Consider the following 21,213-nt stretch of genomic DNA (forward strand, 5'->3'; position numbering starts at 1 on the left):
CCAGCCCACTGCTGCCTTTTTCTAGGCTTCACTCAGAGCAGTGAGCCTGTGTTGGCCCCTGAGGAGGGACAGAGTTCCTGTCCAGCCACCCTCCCCAGCACAAGGTCCCTTACAAGGCAGGGAGGCCAGGAGGTCACAGTACCCCAATTACATGGCTGGTGCACAAAGTTCTAAGCACAGTCTTTGTCCAACAATTTCCACCTTTCTTTGTTCCTAACACTGGCCTAACATTACAAGAAACATTAAAAAGTTACATCTTGAATGCAGTCGTGAACATTTCCTTGCCCAATGCTGTGACTGATCAACAATCTGCTACAGAGGAAGACAGCTCAGAGGACAAGGGCACAGGCTGTGGCAGGAGAGCCTACCCCTGATAACACCTAAAATCCAACACAATTCAAGCTATCAGCTGCTGGAGCCAGGGTGCTGTCTTGTGTTAAAGTATGCTAAGACCATCTTGGTTCACTAGACTTCGAATACACACCCTACTATTGAAACAGGATGTGACAGGTAAGCCGGTCTGCTGGCTTGTAGATCCATTACTAGCAGTCAATCTCTTTATACTATAAAAGTCCAGTCCCATCTCATACAGTTAGATTCTTCTGACATAAGCCTTCTTGGGGTGTATGTATGGAGATTGCTCCCTTGGGCTGGGGACACCCCCCAAGGTTACTCCTCAAGGTTGAGAGAAAGAGATCTCCCCATAAGCATTGATATGGGTGAGTTACATCAAATCTCTACTTAATAATTATTCCTTTTTCCTAGCTTCAATAAGTTTCAATAATTGATTCAGTATAGTGCACTATCCTATCCTATCTTGTACTATACCACTAGTAGTTTCAGCTTTTATATTGTGCAGTAAATAATTCTGATTAAGATCTTCTGTCTAATCATTTGTATAAAATAGATTATTAATTGTACATAAATATTCTCATTTTGCCAATCATTAAAACCTGTGGGACAGGAGTTGTTCAGTCATACCTCTATAACTCCTTAAACTGAAACCGTTGATGTAATCCAAGGCTGGAATCAGATTTAGCTGCACCTAGGCTCCTCTCTGAGAAGGGGCTTAGAAAGCAAGGGAGTCCTTTCTGCACCTCATGACTCAACAGCAGGGACTTCTAACAGATTTTGTCTAAACCTTCCACTCCCACCCACAACACAGGCGACGGTTCTTCAGATTCTCACCATGGCTACCATGCTCATGGGAATCATAACAAAACAAAAACAAGAAAATGGACTTTGAAGAGAGCTATGGGCTTGAGCTGGCTTCTGCCCATGTATTTCTTCCTGGTGATTGGAGATACTCAGCATCACGACGGTGAGAGAGACCAGTAATGGGAATTCCATTTGTATTGTGATCCAACTGGAGGTTGCAGCTGCTATATTGCACTTGTATTGTCAATGCTGCTTTACTCTGCTGAATTAAAATTCTGTCTAACACCACACGTCTTCAAATAAGTAAATTTGGTATTAACACATTATACCCTCCTCATGTGGAAAATCTAAAAGAGCCTGGTCAGATTGTATTGCACAAGAGAAGCACCTGTACTGCAGGACAGCAGGAAAAACCTCACCACACAGAATGCATCTCCAGGAGGGCTGAGTTTACTCAAAACAACATACAAAGCAGTTTAGCACAGAACAGTTCGAAATGGCCACCCATTTGTACCATCAAGGGCAGACAGGAAAGATATAAAAATACAGGCCCATGTGCATAACACTGTGTACAACCTGCCTACTAATGTAAGGCCACTTACATTATTGCTTTATTCAAGCAAAAGAGGCAGCAGGTGATACTCCTTTCTGACCTTGATTCAGCCTAAGTTTCAGTCACTTCAACAATACAATAATAAAACGACAAACTTGCATGTATCAAAAAGTAAAGCTCTAAATATATTTATTATTCAGTTATATTTGTTTTTCATTGCACAAATTTGGTTTTTATCCCCATGTTTTACAGTTTTTTACAAAGCTGTCACGAGTTTTAGAAACTGTTAAAATGATCACTTAAGACTATTTAGGCACAGATCATTAACCCATAACTCCATTTCCTCCATTTGTTTTTCCATGTGAAAGATTTACGGTTGCATTTAAGCTCCAAATTGAAATACATTTGACAGTCCACGCTTTTACAGGCATACTGTCTGAAAAAGAAGTTTTGATTAAATAGTCTCACCTTATCAAATGTTTCCAGCAAAGCCTAAAGAAAGCAACTTCTTTTCCAGAAATGCTGAAATCAACACAACCCTAAGATAAGAACCATAGTGGCCCACTATTCTCTATGCTAGTCAGTCATGGAATAACAAAGAAACAGTTCTCAAGAGGATGTAAAAATCCCCTGTAAAATTTACTTTAACATAGAAATAATTTAAATAATTTATTCTGTATGAAAAAAAAAAACAAGCAAAAAAATGCAGCAAATAAAACACATATGATGAAAGGATGTGTCATATCCCCTGGACTACTGAGGCTGTGTTGAGTGCTCTCCTTTCTGATAATGATTTCTTGAAAAGCAGCGTCATATCTCTTGTGCTACCTTCTGTGAAAATGGCTTTGAAGTTTGAAGCTGTTAGGACTGTTCTACATAGCTGAAAAACTGTGAGCTTTTTGATTTCTTAACATAATTCTTCTCTTTGGTAAGAGAGCCTGATCACTTTTGGTGTAAGATTCATATGTTTAGATTAAAGCTCTGTATCTGGGTTAAGCTGCTTTTGCATGTAACTTTATATCGCAGAGTGTTCCCAGGACACAGGGAAGTCCATTCTAGATGATCTGAAATGAGCTGAAGTTTGTTTCAGCAACTTTGTTATCAATATATTATTTTTATAAAAAGAGTAAAGTTAAATAAGTGACTGATGCTAAAGGACTCTTCCTGAAGAATATGAACAACAACCTCCTCTTCTTAATGCTGCAGAAACAACAATATTTGTGATTTTTTAGCACCCACATCTATTGTTGCTATTTAGAAATGAGTAAAATATTTTTGAAAACTGGGTGAAGAGTTTGCAGCAGAGCAAAAGGGAAAAGTCTTCATGTGATTTCTATATAAGAGCAATTAGTGCCATGAGACCTTGCTGGCTATGCCTTTCAGGGATAACCAGGGGGGCATCTCACATGAGCACAGGCAGTGCACAGCCTTTAGTCCCCTTGATAAGGAGCCCTGTTTGTGGGTATTTCTGAAAATGGAGGGGGGTTTAATTTTTTTTTATTATTATTTATTTATTTTTTTTTAGATTTTGGGTAATCAGTAGGCCTCAGGGAACTAGCAAGGTATAGTATTCATTTCTATGTGCCACAACAGAGGTGCACAGTTAACAGGTTAAACAGCGGTTGCTTGCTCTGCTTGGGTTTAAGACATCTCCATAAGGTCTAGCAGAGAGCTAGAGAGCTGGTGCTGAAGGGCACAGGTCAGTGTGGCTGCAGGCCTTGGGGAGCCAGAGCAGCCTGGGAGGATGCAGGGGGCTGCACGACACAGCTGGGAAGAGGGACCCTGCTGCTGTAGATGGCTGCAAGGATGGGACAAGGTGCTGGCACCTGCGAGCTGAGGAGGCAGCAGCTGCAGTCACATGGAAAAGCAATACTCCAGCAACCACAGAGGGCCTTTCATGACTAGCCACAGCCCCGTGATCTTCCTGTGGTTGACACAACATGTCTAGCACCATTGCTGAAAGGTCGGCAGTGGGTTGGGGGTCCAGCTCCTCCCTCATCCTTTTAAACCCTCTTGGCAAATTCCCCCGCTGTCAACACCGTGCAGCTTCAAATGTTGTCCTCATTTATATGATGACCCCCAATTGACTGCAGCTAGTCTTTGGCAGAAGGAGGAAAAGAAGGCCACTGACCCACAGGACACAGAGTTCTTTCTCTGGAAAGAACTAGCCCACAACACCACCCTTTAAAGTGGGACCTCCAACATCAACTCTCCTTTACCTATCACAAAAAGTGCTGGCCCTTGGCACCCCCAGCGCAGGCTCCCACTCAGAGCAGGACTATCCCTAGCACAAGATCAGGGCAGCCATGGCTTTGCCTAGCCACCTGGTGCAGGGCCAAGCCATGAGGTGAGAGGGGTGCCTGAGGATCACTTTGGAGCTAGACCTGCCGTGAAGCTCGGCTGGAGAGTGGCCTCCCAAGGCAAGAGGACAGCAGCCACAGGAGCCACACTGCTGCATCCCATCATGGGAGAACTGGCAGCTGCCTTCAGTCTCCCGTACTCCTGTGGAATGGCAGCAAAACAGGTTGCTCCTAGAGTTTAACATGTAGCTTCTCCAGGACCGGAAGAGCAAGATTTTCCGAAGTCTCTCATTAGCATTAACACATGAGCTTCTGTCATCAGTGAGCGGGCAAGCAAGGGGAGCCTGAAGAAGTGCAGTAAATCCATCAATAACTGTCTGGTGATGATTAGGGAAATGTGACCACCACAAGCCAGGGAAGTCCATGCTGCCTGAAGCATCAATTTTTCTCCCAGTAAAAAACCTAGGAGGAGTTATTGGCAGCAACTGGAATCTCCTCCAGTTGCCAGGGGTGCAAAAGGCTGCAGGCCAGCACTTTCAGTTACTGCCTGTGTCTGTGCAGAGGTTTCTGATCTCCAGCTCCAGCTGTTTAATTTGGACATCTCTCTGGATTATCAACTCACGTAGTCTACGGATTTCTTCCTGTTGTCGGTAAAACATCTGTAAAAGCTGTAAGAAAAGACACATTTTACTTCCTTTACACTAAGAAAACACAGCCTGACAATGCCACCAATCCTGTCACGTGACATCTAAGAGAAGCAGCATCTAAACAGGAGGCCTTCAACCAACAGGCTGAACATCAGCAATGCTCCTGTTGTCCACTAGGTTGAGTTAAAACTGTAGGTGTTTCTCAGCACCATTTAGTAATGCTACATCTCCTTAATTTAATGGAAAAAATCAGGAAAAACAGCTTCATACCACTGATCACTCAAAGAGAGCCTACAGAAAGCATCTGGAGTCTAAATTCCTGAGTCCACTATACCTCCTTCTCTGACCTTGGGCAAGTTCTTCTATTTTTCTTCTTTTTTTTGTGATCATGCTCTGTCCTCTCCAGTTGGGACTAGCATAGCCTTTCACTGTGCATGCAGCAGAGCACCCAGATCTGCAAGGGCTTCTGTAACCTCAGGGTGCCAGCTCAGAAATATGTAGAAAAATATCCTTTTTCACGCCACACGGAAATTCAGATGTGGAAATTCCTGCCCTATCAAGCTGCAGAAGCTAAAATCTTGAAGAGATGAAAAGGGGACCTGAAAACAGCTAGGGGATGAAAATCCTTCCAGGGTTGCTGAAAGTAAACACACTGCATGTACTTGAAAATGTCCCTGAACTGCCAATGATGAGAGGCTGGAAAATCACCACAGAGATCTACCATTGTGCCAGCTTTGGTTACTATACAGGGAGGTGGTTGGCCACGGCTGAAGATAGATCATGGAGCTGCCAGGACATTTTCTGGAGTCTTTCCCAGGCGCAGGCTGCAATGAGCAGCCAGCCTCAGTGGCATTGCACTGTCAAGTTGTCCCCCAGCAGGGAGCTGCTGAGGCAGGAGCACAATCAGCCTCTTAGCCATGTCAGGGTCCACAACAGTTAGGCAGTTAAGACCATATGGATGCTCCAGGGGTACAGACAGTCCTTCCACAGTGATCCCTGCTGTCTCACCAGGCTCACTGAGTGCAACTCTCATAGGAGGGTTATACTGCATGAAGTCCCTTCTCTTCTCCAGGCACCAAACATCACAAACACCTTCTTGTCCCCAGACAGCCACCAGGCAGGTCTGTGCCACAAGAATGCCCAAGAATGGCTGAGGTCACTTGGTCTGTTCAGCCTGGAGAAGAGAAGACTGAGGGGAGACTTCATTGCAGTTACAAACTTCCTCCTGAGGGGAAGAGGAGGGGCAAACACTGCTCTATTATCTGTGGTGACCAGTGACAGCACCCGAGGGGAATGGCCTGAAGTTGTGTCAAGGGAGGTTTAGATTGGATATTAGCAAAAGGTCCTTCACCCAGACGGTGGTTGGGTGCTGGAACAGGCTCCCCAGGGAAGTGGTCACAGCACCAAGGCTGACAGAGTTCAAGAAGTGTTTGGTCAGTGCTCTCAGGCACATGGTGTGACTCTTGGGGATGGTCCTGCGTGGGGCCAGAAGTTGAACTCAATGATCCTTATAGCTCCCTTCCAACTCTTCATATTCTGTGATTCTGTGAAAAAGCAGGAATACTGACTGCTCCCTCCTTTCCAGATTCCCTCAGCTGGGGTGCTGCTGGGCTGTATTTCTGCTCCCTGTGTGGCAGCCAGGGCATGAGGAGCTTCTGCCCCCACAAAGAAGAAAGAGCTTACACAGACCCAGGTCTGCAAAATAAACCCTCCCCAAATTGCCACCTTGTGAATAGCATCCTTTTGGCAGCTGGCTTTGAGCTTCCCCCACAGCCCCAGTCCTTCACCTCACACATTCACACCTCATTTTCAGTTTTTGGTGGTGGACACTCAAATATGTCAAAGCAATTGGAGAGGCACATTTGCTCATTTTTTGGCGATTTCTCCTCCACTTTCAGCTGTTTCCTGCCATCTTCGATCTCTCTTGGCTTCTGCTTGTCCTCCAGTGGCATCCTTTCTCCCCAACCCTGCTGCTGGCTCAGATCAGTAGTTTTCATGAGTGGCTCTGGCTCAAGACACTGTGGTACGGAATTCACAGCTCCAGAGCCTGGTCTCAAGGATACCAAGAGAGGCCCTAAGGAGGGAGGCAGGTGACAAGTTAGCACTCACAAACCACACTCAGAAATCAGCTCTAAGCAATTCATTCAAACAACTTGTAAGGATAAACATGAAGGCACTTGACTGGAATGGCTTCCAGAGTTCACGGCCACCGAGTTATTTTAGCTTACAGTCATATTTGTTATGTTTCTCCTTTTCCTCCTTTCCTCTTTCTCTGGCAGTTAACAGGCCAGAGAGCTGGCAGCAGCTTACCCAAGCCCTGGGGAGCTGAAGGGCTGGGGAGCTCTCCATGTGCTGACCTTTGTTAACTCCATTCAGCCACTGTTGTGCTGTCAGTGCTGGCTGGGCTGCTGCAGTCAAGGGGTAGATATCTTCCTGGTATGATTCCGACTGCAAACAAACAAAAGACCAGAGTAACTACGTCAGTGGAGTTTTAGTTTAGAGGAGGCATACTGGATTGTGCTGAAGAAATAAGTTTATTCCACCTCAGCACAGGGAGTGTCATGAGTACTCATCGGCATGGACATAAAATCTTCTCACCTGCCCTGAGCCTCTCTCAGAAGAATTGCATCTGAAGGCCTAATTTAATTCCTGATGGTAAGGTCTTTGCATGTCCATACAACAGACTGGGGGAGGTTGACAAACGCTAACTCAACTCCCATAAAATCAGTGTTCCCAAGCATGAATCAGTGAGTACAAAGGATGGACACAAGTCATAAATCATTAGCTGATCATCAGCTGACAAAAACTGGCCAAGGAGATAACGTTGGAGGAACATGCCTGATTGGTAGTTGCAGTGAGCATTAGCTCTGCTGCCTCTGAATTCGAGGAACCTTCTTCTCATATTCTACTTTCTGAAAGTAGAAGGCACAGTGCTGACATTTCCCATGCACTTGACTACTCACGCAGTCACATGGAAGATGCCTTGGCTAGCTACTGATTCATGGTCTGTTTCCTTCTCTTAATGACACCAGCTCTGAGACTTACTTCTACATCACTCTCAGTGCAATGGGTCATGCCCTACATGCTGCAGAACAATTGTCTGTAACACAATTTTACCCTCTGGGTAGAGACCTGGGAATCCATCATTCCCATTTTCCTGGGGTAATTCTTCTTCCTTCCACAAGGAGATTTTTATGTCACTCAGCATAAACTCCAGCCCCTCTCTCTCTTTTGTCATTCTGTCAAACAGATGACACTGAGGAAGTTTACAGCCAGCTAGTAGACCTGGCAGCACATCTTAGAAAGTCAGACGTCAAACAGAGACCTAACTCTTGAGTTACCCAGACAGGGTTTGTTGGCAGGGCTGCCCCAGAAACTGGCCAGCTATGTCCCTCGTGCTAGGAGAGAGAAAATCCCTTGTTCTACCTACTCTCATGCCCCTAAAAGAGTCACAAAGAGGAGGCACTGCCCTCATTTTTCCACTGACATTTGCCCCAGATACGAACATGACCTGAGGTTGACTTACCCGTCGAGGCACAATCATGGAGATGGGCTCAATCAGGCCTTTAGTTGGAATCAGTTTGTAGAAACGGAAAATCTCACAAGATGACACATCAAGGCCTCTCTTTGGCATCATTCCTGGTGGAAGAGCATGAAATAAATGGGATATAAATCTCCCTAGGAAAGTTAATGTCATCTGCCATGGGAAAAGGGTCACCAAATAATTAAAGGAGTCATAGCATCAGTTCCACATCAGCACGGTCTGAAATCTGCATCCAAAACTGGCTCAGTGGCATAAATTACAAGACTAAATATTTTTTTTTTTTTTTTGGTCAGAGCATGGAGTTACATACAGGGTATGTGGTTTTCATGCTAAAGCTCCTGTTCCTTATTCACTCTAATGAGCTCCAAATTGAACATAACTGAGTAGAACTGGCAGGTGATGACACAGGATTTGAGTATTAGGATGACAAAGAAGGGATTTCAGGACACCTAAACACCACAAGATTAGCTATATGTATCAGGCTGAAATCCCTTCCAGCCCAGTATCCTCCCCCAAAACTGTCCCAAAACAGAACGGAGTATGGGAAGGGCGTGAACATCTATGCTGTCAGACAGCACTGTTTGTGTTTTAGGGACTGGCTAAGGCACACAGGGTCTCTAAGTACCTGATAACCTCAGCAGATTTCTCTCCCACAAGCTTGCACAGTCCAAAGCCTATACTGTCAATTCCATTAACATGTCAATTCCCTTAACAAAAGTGATTCCCCGTGCTTGTAGACCTTGCTTCATGGTGTTCTACATAAGCTTAATTTTCTACTACTACCCAATGGCTTGAGATTAGCTTAGTTGGTTAGAACACAGTGCTAATAATGCCAGGGTTGAGGGTCTGATCCCCATAGAGGCCATTCATTTATGAGTTGAACTCAGTGATCCTTGTGAGTCCCTTCCAACTCAGAATATTCTGTGGCTTCATTAAACAGTAGATTCTATGTGAAGGAATGTTGCTCTTTACATTATGCATTCACCTAAATGCAAATCTAAACTCCACTTCTCTACACAGTATTTTGTTTTGCTAATGTTGAGAAAGAAATTTTGTGCAATAGCCTTAGCAGTATATTTGATCAGCAGGACAAAGCAGATTAGGGCAGTAGATGTGATTCATTCAGGCCTTTTAAAAACACTTATACACTTCCTTTTCATGGAATAATTTTTAAAGAGACTACGACAACAAAAAAATCAGAATGTTGTACACTGGAAGGATTATAAACACTGAATAATGGGAGATCCTTCCAGTTAAGTTTTAAATAATTTATTCCTTTCGATTTTTTTTTTGAAGGAGACCCGCAGGGACAAAACCCAGTGCTGCCAAATATCTGTACCAATGTTCTGTAAGACCAGGAGCGTCCAAGGTGGTGTGGAGGGGTGGTAAATGATCCTAGAAACATGTCAGTCTACAGAAGAATATGACTTAAAGGGCAGACCCAAGAAGGTTCCAGAAAGGGCTGAGGACTGAAAGCAGACCATGAATTAAACAGCGGGTAGTATGCAAGGGTCTGCAATGGAAGACAGGTGACCTAATCACAGCAGGTCTATTTCTAAACAGGAAATGTCAGTAAAGAAGAAGGTAGGAAAACAATAAAGAGTGACGGCCTTAAGATGTGAAACACCTATTACCAGAGAAATCACAGGGTGGGAACAATGTAAGTATAGTTCAGTGCCAAAAATCTGGAGCAGATTCACAAATGGCAAGGAGCATTCTCCAGCTTTAAATCCACACTATCCTCCCTTCCACCTTGACCAGGTATGTGAGAGGGGCTGCAACACTGACTGGTAACGCTGCCCAGCCCATGCTCTGCTGGTCAGAAGGGACCCCTCCGAGCTCTGACCCTGTAACACCACCTGCCATATATACATGAGCTGGGCCAAGCTGACTGTTGTGCACCTGTAAACCTGGGTGGAGGAATCTGGCCCGTTTTCTTTTCTAAATGATATTTTGGATAATCCTAGACTCTGAGAGCCTCTAAAACAAAAAAGTCACAGTCTTCTTCTAACATCAGGCATGCTGCCACTCACCAATTCCCTTCTGTGGTAAGTGAGAACGATATTCCATCAAGTAGTTCAGGTATGGTTTCTCAGGGCTTATCTCATAGTACCGTATATTTCCATCACCCTAAAGGCAAAGAAAATCAACATCAGCCAGACTGTGCTGTTCAGCATGAGGGTCTACTAAGTATGCCTGGCCAGAGAAGCCACGCAGGATCAACACTGAACCAAATGTTTACCCTCAATTTCCTACATGGGAAGATTAGGACTCTGCAGTGTGCTTAACTACAATAAGCATGGTACACCAGTAATGTGGTATACATGGCCTGATGTGCAGCACCCTGTGGCCCCTTTCCATCTACCCATGTCCTTAGGCTAAGATGCTTCAGGAGCATCTTTGACCCCAGCCTGATGCAACGCAGGCTGAGAGCAGAATCAAACAGGCCAGCATTTGCTGACATGGAAAGCACTTACCTTTCCCACCACATAAAGCATGTGTGTGTCAGAGTCATAGACAGGAAACAGGAGTCCCGAGGAGCCATCCAGATCCTCCTCCAGTAAAGGCACAGAAAGGTCATTCTGGGCAGGACACAGGAAAAAGGGTCAGCTGCAATCACCTGTCAGTCACTTCAAGTCAGGGACACCTCACCTGAGCCCCAGCAGCACATGAGCCAGCTCTGTAATGATCCCTGGCCATGGCTCTGAGCAGAGGGCCATGCATAGACCTCTTCAAAGCTCTGTGGGTAGGAAATGGGTGCTCTGTCCCAGGCCTTGACTGAGTGCAGGACATCAGTTCCTACCACTAGAACATCTCAGGCACCTGATGACATTTCAGGGTATGTACAATAAGAAACATTGTCTGCCTCCATGTGGGCCACCAGACCCAGGGAGTTAAAGAGGCCTTTAGGGAATATCTGCATGGCACACTGTATTTTACTTATATTCTTCCAAAGCCACTAGTCAAGGCAATACCTCCACAGTTGTGTACCACCCACCACAAGAGCAGTCTACATCAGCAAGCAGTCTCCACACTGCACAGTGGGAAGGTGCCATTTGCAAGGCCAAAAGCTCCTGCTGCCCTTTGGCAGGTAAGCCATGTAGGACATAGCACACCACTGCCTACACAAGGCTGGCATGTCTTGTACAAAGCCGTCCCTGTACTGCTGAGGGGAGCAATTTTGAGAGGACCAGTGGGGAAGACTATGATGTCCCATGGCTACTGTGTGCCAATTCTCACATAAATATGTATTTAGCATAGGGTTAAACACATTACGTGCTGCAGAATTGCCAAGCGGCAGGCTCCAGAAATCCAGAGCTTCTGTTTAGATGTAATGATGACATGGGCAGATGTGGACCTCAGAAAGATGCCTGCTGGGCAGATCCTGTGCCAATGCCTGTTCCTAAGGAGGCTGCACATACCTAGACTCCCACTATGTTCTTAAACTAAGTGTGGCCAGCTCCTCCAGCAGAAGGCTCTGAAACCCATGATGAGTCACAGCACTACTCAGTATTGTGGAAAGCCTTCAGACAGCAGTACAATGCTTTACCTCTCACATATGGCAAAGAAGCTATGTCCAAACATAGCCACACAGCAAATCATAGGCCTGGTCCTCCAGCTTTTTCTGGTACAAAGAGTGACAGCACTACATGATTGTGCTGCATGGTGCTTGATGCAGAGAGACAACATGAGAACCTGACAAAGTAAAAACCTCTCACTGAATATGAGGGGGTATAGGAGAGAAGAGTTTAATTAGCCTAGCAGCCACTGTCATAGGAGATCATGTCTTGGAAGTGACCATTTAAGTGCTACCTCAATACTCTACCATCAGGAACCATCAGAAATCAAAACCACCCCACATACTTTTCTCCACTGAGGGCTTCATCTGAGTAGGCTGTGTCTAGAGCTCATTTCTATTTCCAATATCAGGACCAGTTTGCCAGTAAGACCACTAAGAGCCACTTTAAGTCAGAGCTACAGGAACCACCCAGAGGTCTTTTGAATGATTTCTTCCTTTAGTGGGCTGTTGTGGTTTAACTCCAATCAAAGTACAAGTACCACACAGCTGCTTCCTCACTTCCCCTTGGTGGGATGAGGAAGAGAATCAGAAAAGGGTAAACCCAAGTTGAGATAAGAACAGTTCAATAATTGAAAAAAAGCAACATATAAAACAATAACAATAATTATAATGAAAAGAAAGGGGAGAGAGAGGAATTAACCCCCCAAAAAATAAGTAATGCACAACACAACCACTCACGACTCGCTGACCAATGCCCAACCAGTCCCTGAGTAGCAATCCATGGCTCCTGGCCAACTCCTCCCCTTGAGCATGGCATTCTATGGTATAGAATATTCCTATAGCCAGTTCAGATCAGCTGTCCTGGCTATACTTCCTTCTGGCTTCTTGTGCACCTGCACACTGGCAGAGCATCAAACACTGAAAAGTCTTTGACTTAGGGTAAGCACTACTTAGCAACACCCAAAACGTCAGTGTGCTATCAGCACTAAATCCAAACACAACATTGTACCAACAACTAAGAAGAAAATTAACTCTATCCCAGCCAAAACCAGGACATGGGCATAGCATACTCTCTGTTCTGGAGGATTTCTATGCTTAAAGTTTCTTTAGAAACTCAGTTAACTCTCACAGCAGTAAGACCTATCTCCCATTAGGAATTTGACAGATCACTTCTGAAATCCTGTTATGGTTCAATTTTTGTGTATTTGGCAGGTGGAAAAGTTAAAGTGACAGCAAAAGAGAGAAAACCAAAGCTGATGTGGTTAAGATTGTTGGTCCCATACTCACTTGATCCCATAAAGCAATTTGCCTATTATTCCACCGAGAGGTTCCAGTAGAGAACAGCTTTTTCATGTTTCCAAGAAACAACACTTTATTGACTCTGTGAGACTTGTAGCTGGCTTCCTATAGGAAGAGAAAGGACACTACATGAGTAAAACAGCACCTGTTGCATAGCTACATTTCATGTTACATGACAACACTCCTTCATTCACATCTGAAAGATCTGCCCAGCCTGGCTGAAGTATGGCGAGCAGAACTTCACGAGGATCTGAGAAAGCTGGCCTAAACTCTTCAGGACCATTCCCAAAAGCCCAATCAACCTCCCCTAACTAATGATTGACATATTTGCAAGAGGGCAGACCCTATTAGTTGTAGGCAGAACTTCCTGTGTACACAAATCTGTGCAAATAGCTACAAAATACAGTCACCTTCCCCTTACCAACAGATACAAAGCCCAGGCAACAAGAACAAGGCTGGCATTGGGATAAATGTACACTTGTGTACATTTGTCCACCTGATCTCTGCAAGCCCTCCCAAGGCATCCCACATAGGGCTGCACAAAGTAGCTAAGAAAACAGTGCACTTCAAGAAGGGTTTCAGAGAGCAAGGAACATGGTAGCAAGATGCAAAAGCCTTGTTTTCAACAATGGCAGTTGAGTGTTCCATGGAAAGTAGAAGGCAATAGTACCATTGCCTTGGGCAATGCAAGGCACAGATCTTTTATGGCAGTGAATCTACCCAGGAGAGGAAACACTCCAAGAGATGAGATCAGCTGGACCACAAACCTCTGAATCCAACTTACTTGTAGGACTGCTCCTGCACGAGGGTCTATCACACGTATCTTTCTGTCCCTGCAGGCTGTGGCAAGGAGACTGCCGTCTGTGTTGAATGACATGGAGAGGACCACATCCGCGTGAGCGTCAAGAATCTTCACTGGCTTTGAGATGACAGCCTCCTTGACATCCAGGTTCCAGATCATTATCTGGAACAAAGGAACAAAAAAAATATCAGCCTTTTGCTGCCTGACTCACTATAATTTTTTGCACTCTATTCACTTCTTCCTCTTTTTTTGTCCACATGTATAGGTCCTACCATCATAAGTGATTGTTCTCCATTACTTAAAATAATTCCTGATACTTACAGCAATATATCGGTGTTGGCTCCGAATGTCCAAGATGTTAATTTCCTTTGCAACCACATTTTTTACACAAAAATAGCCAACATCAGTGCAGATATTTGCACTAGCACAACAATAAATCCAAACAAAAGTGCATGACATTGCATACTGTATTCAATTCAGTAAATAAGAAAGGCAGAGTAGACTGAAATTCATCAGAAGAAAGTTAGCAAGTCCTTTTGAACTTGTAGCAATGCCGTTTTGCCTTTGGGGTCGCCATGGAATTTCCCCATAAAGAAAGCTTCTGAACTCTTTAGTATCATCTTACAGCTTGAAATTAAAACAAAGTTCAAAACACTCTGCCAAACAGGGTGTCTCAGGAGGAGAGCTCCACAAAGCACAGACCTACCTTGTAGTCATAGCCAGAGCTGAAGAGGATGTTATCAGCCGTGGGGTGCCATTCAATGAGGATCACTCTTCCAGCATGCCCAAGAAGTTCTTTCTTCGGACTGGTAATGTTTCTTTTTAACAACTGGTTGGGGATGTCCCATATTTTAACCTGAATGGCACAGGATGGGTGTTTGTGAGATTCCTGAGTAAAGAGCTCTTGGAACTTACTAATAACTATTACTGCCTTGGTATTATTGTTACCATTGTAGTGAATAGGAATGGTCCTGGCTTTATTGAACACTAGTACTTTAAATTTGTATCTTTACTTTTCCGTGGACCCGAAGACTCCTCTTTACCGTCTATCTTTAGCCAGCAGTCCTACCAGGTTTTTTTTAAACTTAGCAATCCAACCCTTAGACCTGGCCAAGCTGTCAGCACAATTATGAAAAAGCTATTCCTAAGGGGGAGAAGTAAACTGCAGGTGTTGCAGACCTTGCCTCCTAACTTTGAGTAGGAGCAAGCAAATCTGAGTCCCAAAAGATATTATAATTCTATGATTTTATGATATTATAGCAGTGATTGTTTCAAGCTCAATCTCCTCTTGCTCTCTGGTTCCTCTTCATCCTGGTCCTGAGGATCCATTCAGCGCAACATGATAAAAGAACTGAGAACTCCTCTGGTCAGATGACAGCTATAGTCATGTTTGTCCCACAGAAAAATGTCCTATTGCTGAATGCTTTGCAAATGACACAGACATTTATCAAAGTACACAGAACACAACACCACCAGGTGGCCACAAGACAGGTGCCCTGAGCAGAGAGGCTGGGCAATACCACACTGTAGTCACTCAACACTGGGAGTGTGATGTCTCGTAACAGGTCTACCTACAGCTCTGTGATCTAGAAAGATCCTACCTACAAAAAGACAAAAATTATCTGTTCTCCTGTGGTGGAGGAAGACAATAGAGGAAACCTGCAACAGCAGCTGAACCTATGCAGGTAAAATGAGTCTCACACGAACTCTAGAAATACCAATATTTAGTATGTTAATAGATCCTTTGGCTCAATGAAAATGTCTATGCTTGTCATAGTTTTTCTGGCTCTTAGCCTGAAACAAAAGGGAAATACTCTTTAAAGCATAGTTCATGGAAATTATCCACACCTGCCAAGTCTCCCACTGTTCAGCTGATAAGGATTACTCCTCTCAAATAAGGAGAGGCACAAATTCTGGGACCTGCTGGGAAACATCATAAGCACTCTTCTCAACAGTGTTTATTCCACTGAAGAATCAGGCCCATCAGAAACTTCAGGACTGTAGGGTCCAGTAGTCTCCACATGAACTTCCACAGCAGCTAGAGAAAACATCACACTTTACAGCTTCAACAGTTATCACTTAAAGGAATGGGGCTGAGAAAGTAGGAAAGAGAAAAATAGGTTGTGTTAATGCTGAGAAGAACTGCCTAGAATGAACCGTTCACTCCTCATGCAATGAAATGGCAAGTGATAAAAGCAGAGAAAAGCCTCTGGCTGGAATCTCAGGATGCATCAAGTGGCAGAAATTGCCAGTTCTTTAGCGTGCAGAAGAAGCAGGTCTTGGATCCAAACCTGCAGACTAAGCGTGAACAATCCACAAGCTGTCTGCCCTTCTACATCTTGAAGAAAACCTGATGAAGTAAAGGCACAGAGTTGCCCCTCTAAACAGAGGGCAGAAGACCTTCAGCAAGCTTAATTCATACATGCCTGATGAACAGAAGGGGTAAGAGGATGAACTCAAACTCTCAGCCCCTGGCCATTTGCATTGGCCTCAGCCCTAAGCCTGCAGCAGTGCAGACTGAAAAGGGCACTCGGTGTTCATGTAGACTATCCATTCCCTCCCATGCCCAAAAGTACCACTCTACGTGCTCCAGCTATGCACCACAAAAGACGGCTGTAATACCATCAAGGCAAGCTCCAGAAAGGCTGGTTAATGGTCAAGAAACCTCTGAGGAACGTGGGTATAGGGAAATTTCCATCATCTTTGCAGAATCTTGTGGCCTTCCTCAAACACCTGAGGCATACCCAGCCCAGTAAGCAATTAGATGCATCCTTGCACATAAGCCAGAACAGTGGCTAATGCTAATGTTCAGAGATGGAAGAGAGCACCAGGCCTTTAACAACAGATTGCAAGGAAGGCTTTGGCTCTAATGTCCATATGGCAATATGGCAATCAGTGGAGATCAGATGCATCTTACTTTTCCCTGAAGGGTACTCAACAGCTGGAAGAAGGGCCTAGTGAAGATATGGGATCTGTAGCCTTAGAAATCTTCTCAACTCATCTGAACAAGGCTTGGAGTATCCCAATTTAACTGGCCTTCTTTGAGCTGGGCCTGGACTAAGTGACTTCCACAGGTCGAGTTACCAGGTAACAGGAAAGACAGTCACACTAAGAAACACAGCCTGACGTCCTCGCTACTTAGCAGGGAGGGAAGAGGTATCTTTACACTGTGTCACTGTGCAGGGGACTCCTAAGATACCACTTCCTGGTTCCTGATGATGGGAGAATAATAACAAAAAGCAGAGTACAGTCACAAACAAACAGACTTCTTAGAAAAACTTCTGGTGCTGAGACCAGTGACAAGCTCAGTGTTTTCATTCTTTAGTCTGAAGAATGATCCAGTGTTAAGTTTCAGTAGGAAACTGGAAAGGAAAGCTGTCACAGAGCAGTCTTCTGCACAGACCCTGGGTCCCAGTGGGCGATAGAATAAGTATAACTCAGCGGTATGCCACATCAGGGATGAAAGCTGGCAACATCCTGGTCTGGAACAACAGAAATATAGCCACAAGATCAAGGGAAGTGATTTTCCCCTTCACTCAGCAATTATTAAAGAATGGTTGGGATATTGCATCCAGTTTTGCACCTCCCAGTGCAAGAAGGATGCTGATAAAGTTGTGAGTCCAGTGGAGGCCACCAGGATGCTCAGGAGTCTGCAGCACTTGCTCTGTGAGGAGAAGCTGAGGGAGATGGGCTTATTCAGCCCAGAGAAGAGGCAGCTTCAGGGCAAACTAATACAAGCCTTCAATACTCAACAAGACTACTGAGAAAATAGAGCCTGGCCCTGTCCTGAAGTGCAGGGTAGGAGGACAGGATACAACAGTCATTAACTACACTGCATATAAGGAAAAAGATTCCCCATGGGAGCAGTTGCCTAGAGAGGTGGTGAAATCTCCATCCGTGGAGATTTTCAAGACTCAGCTTCACAGACCTGTGCAGGAGGTGGGGGTAGAGACCAGCCAACCTCCCTTTCAACACAAATGGTTCTGTGATTCTGTAACTGCAGCAGGATGTTTTAAAGCTTGTGTTCATTCCTCATATGAGGCTCAAAAGAGAGGCCAAGGTGGTGCTTTGCTTCCATAAGTAAGCCATGATGTGCCATGCTGCCTGAGACAGCAGGAAGAGCTGGCATACAGGCTGTAAGACAAAATAAAATCTTTGCTATTAGTCCAGAAACTGAAAGAAGCCTTTAAAAAAACACCAAAGTATCCAAACAAGCAAAGGCAAGTCACAAAACAGAAAAGACAATACAAAAAGCCTAGATTCAAGAGTGACTTTTTGTGAGAACTAAGATGGTAGAGGATGTAAACCAAGCCAGGGCTTGAGGAAATGGTAGGAGAAATCTCCCTGATTCTGTGTGACAAAGTGTGAACATACCCAGTGGGAGAAAACACATACGGGATCTCTGGGAAAACACACAGTAGTTAGGCAGGTGTCCTCACTATCACAGAAGTCAACATCACACTTCTGACAAGACCTCTTGAAAGCGACCTTTCAGTGGGTAGATATGGGCTAAACTGCCCCTTACAAACACAAATTGAATATTTCTATTCCTATGTATGACTGCATCTTAATCATACTAACTTCAGCAAAAGCATGATTTTACAGAATAACTGAGTGCAGGAATAAACTCAAATTTGTTCTGCAGGGCATTAATCTCAAATAGGTGTTCCAGATTATGGAACAGCTTTTATTCCAAAGTAAAGACAGAGTTTCATTGCAATGAAACTTGAATAGTCATTCCATTTTAAATTCATATTCTGTTTTTCTTATGCAAACACATAAAAACAAGCTCCCACAAAAGATCTTCCTTATTACATTGATTTGGTGTATCATCTGGAAGGGATCACACAGCTCTGAACTCAAGAGAAAAAAGGAATCTTACTCTTACCTGATTTCTTAAATAACTATATATATGCTTTCACATCTCATCCATGGACCTTTTGGTTTCTTTTTAACTTCTTCCCCCAAGAAGCACAATAGCCAGGTAGTAATGCAGAGCAGAAGGTGGTAAACTTACTGTGCTATCTTCTGAACATGAAGCTATTACAAAATCATTGAATGGGTTCCATTTGATGTCCAGAACATTTCCTTTGTGCCCACATACTTTGGGATAATGTGGGTCAAGCTTGCCTGTCTGGAAGAAAAAAATATAATCAAACCTAAGGTGAGCCATGGAATTACCAGACATTTTCAAGGAAGATCCAAGGCAGTTCCAGCAAGAAACTTGTTTCTGCTTGTTATGCTCCAAATACCCTGGGTGCTCTCTGTCTGTTGAGAATGGTTTTTTCTGTCCCTGCTAGTCAAGTCTTGATGATACCACAATAAAGAAAGGAAAGAGTGCTCAGGCCTTCCTAAGTACATGCTGCTGTCAAGAAATCTCTATGCATGCATACACGCACATTAGAAAGCACTATTAGGTTCAGATACCAAAATAAAACCTTGGAGGAGAAACATCTATGAATGAGTTGAACCTTCGACATTTTTCTAAAGATCTTGTGAGGGGGAGACAAACAACATCAGAATCTCCTTCAGAAGACATTTCTTATGAGCAGGAAAAAATTTTTTAGGTTTTATTTTTAGCCTCATACTTGTGACAGAAATTTCAAATGGAGCTTTTTCTTTCAACAAGCTATCTATTTCTCTCTGCTGGTGTTCAAATCCAGTCATTCACCAGAACAAATCAGAATTTTGGACTCTCGGAAAAAAAAAAAAAAAAAACCCCACCATTTTTAGGTGGATCTGCGCTGGTAAAAATCCTGCAAAGTGCCCTAAGGAGTATTGAGGGCCTTGTGCCACATGGGGGCTGTGTTGTGCTAGATAAACCCACACTGCAGGAACGGTCTCTGCTAGAAAGTCAAGTTTGAATACTTATATGTTAGGAGGGGTGCAGGGATTTTATTAACATTCAAGCACCGCTTGTTTCTCCCTGTCAGGAGCACAAGAAGTGTGGGGAGCTCCATGACCCACCTTGCATCTCAGGCATCTGTTCACAAGCAAAAGTCAGTCATCTAAGCAGAGAGACATGATGGCAAGCTGGTGATGCTCACCTGCTTACTGCTTCCCACCTGGAAGAATCATAAACCAAAATGATTGCAAATGTGTGGTCTCCTAGAAGGCAGACAATTCTGTTGATGTATTCTCTGCATCTCTCCAGAAGTGGGCCTTGGGAGTGCACAGCAGAGGGGAATCACTGCTGGCCCTAACCAGGCTGTGGATAAGATGTAATTTTCCCAGCTTTTGAAAATTTGGGGGGGGGGGGGCAATTTTGAATGCAGAACAGGACATGATGTGTAACTATTCTGGCTTCACTGGAAACTTTGTTGCATAAACTGGGACTAACCTGCTTTAAACCGAACATCCAGAGGGCTTTGAAATGTAAAAGACTGCTTTTTTAGACTACAGTCTAAAACAATTCTCTTTTAGAACAGCGACAGTGCAGAGAGATTTGGGAAGGCAGAAGAGAGATAAAAGGCCTTTAATAAGCAGTGTTCCCCCACCCACAGTGCCCTTTTGTAGGCTTCAGAGCTTGGTTTCAAGCTGACAACTAATAGGGCTGGACAGCCAGATCCACAGGGATCCCTTGATCTTTAAGAGAACTCTGACCCCTCCCAAAGCTGGCTCCCTGTCTGCTCCCCACTCTGTTAGGGAGACTCCCAGGCTGCCCTAAGCCCATTCTGCCTGACATCCTGCAAGGCTTTCTTACTTCTTTATGCTGCAAAGGAAGAGACAGATGCAGCCTCAACCAAGTTTGGTTGCCTTAAGAGACCACAGAAAAATGGGACTCCGAGCCAGCTTAGTGTATAAGATAAGATAAAGGGTAGGTCCTTTAATTTCAGGCCTGAGGCCCACAGGAGTACATAATGACACATCTCCCGTGTCCACGGGGTTCTACAATTTAAGATGTTAACCCATCCAATCTCAGATTTATCTATCTCCTAGCACCTCCCCCCGGCAAGCCCCTCTGGAAATCGAGGCAGGGGGCTCTGGGACCCCCTCTTCCTCATCCTCCTCTTCATCACAGCACATCCAGTCCTGGGTTTGAAGGTCACTGTGCCTGCATGGTATCTTCTTGTCCAGGCCAGGGTGCAGATGTTCTTAAACAGAATGAAGGCCTACCCTGAGGGAAGTCTAAAAAACCTAACAGAATTTTGAGGGAGTCATATGGAGTGGGGTAACAGTGTTGGGAAAATGTGCAACCATTAAGCTACTGAGAAGTAAAAAAGCAGACCTTCATCTTTCAAAGGAAGGCCACAAAATTCCCCTCTGAGTCAAGATCCTGCTTCGGCATATTCTGCATGCATCTCCCCAGCTCGTTTGTGTCAGACACCAATCTACACCCAGGCCACACTGTGGGAAAGCATCTCACATCCCAGATACAGTCACTGAGTTT

General features: G+C 44.4%; 1 protein-coding gene across 2 annotated transcripts in view; it reads right to left on the reverse strand.

The window, feature by feature from the left end:
* Positions 1 to 1,768: 1,768 nt before the first annotated feature.
* CORO2A (coronin 2A) overlaps positions 1,769 to 21,213 on the reverse strand; it is a 58,090-nt gene continuing 38,645 nt past the window's right edge. For both annotated transcript variants that reach the window (XM_017816488.1, XM_017816487.1), the window contains 10 exons: positions 18,841 to 18,957; positions 14,530 to 14,679; positions 13,806 to 13,985; positions 13,010 to 13,126; positions 10,680 to 10,784; positions 10,236 to 10,332; positions 8,185 to 8,297; positions 7,016 to 7,106; positions 6,461 to 6,732; positions 1,769 to 4,679 (listed from right to left, as the gene is read on the reverse strand). In XM_017816488.1, coding sequence (XP_017671977.1) covers positions 4,548 to 4,679; positions 6,461 to 6,732; positions 7,016 to 7,106; positions 8,185 to 8,297; positions 10,236 to 10,332; positions 10,680 to 10,784; positions 13,010 to 13,126; positions 13,806 to 13,985; positions 14,530 to 14,679; positions 18,841 to 18,957 — 1,374 coding nt within the window. In that variant the 3' untranslated portion in view covers positions 1,769 to 4,547. The remainder of the gene's footprint in view (positions 4,680 to 6,460; positions 6,733 to 7,015; positions 7,107 to 8,184; positions 8,298 to 10,235; positions 10,333 to 10,679; positions 10,785 to 13,009; positions 13,127 to 13,805; positions 13,986 to 14,529; positions 14,680 to 18,840; positions 18,958 to 21,213) is intronic.

The sequence above is a fragment of the Lepidothrix coronata genome, unplaced genomic scaffold (assembly GCF_001604755.1).
Source record: "Lepidothrix coronata isolate B3197 unplaced genomic scaffold, Lepidothrix_coronata-1.0 Scaffold55, whole genome shotgun sequence".
Taxonomy (NCBI): Eukaryota; Metazoa; Chordata; class Aves; order Passeriformes; family Pipridae; genus Lepidothrix; species Lepidothrix coronata.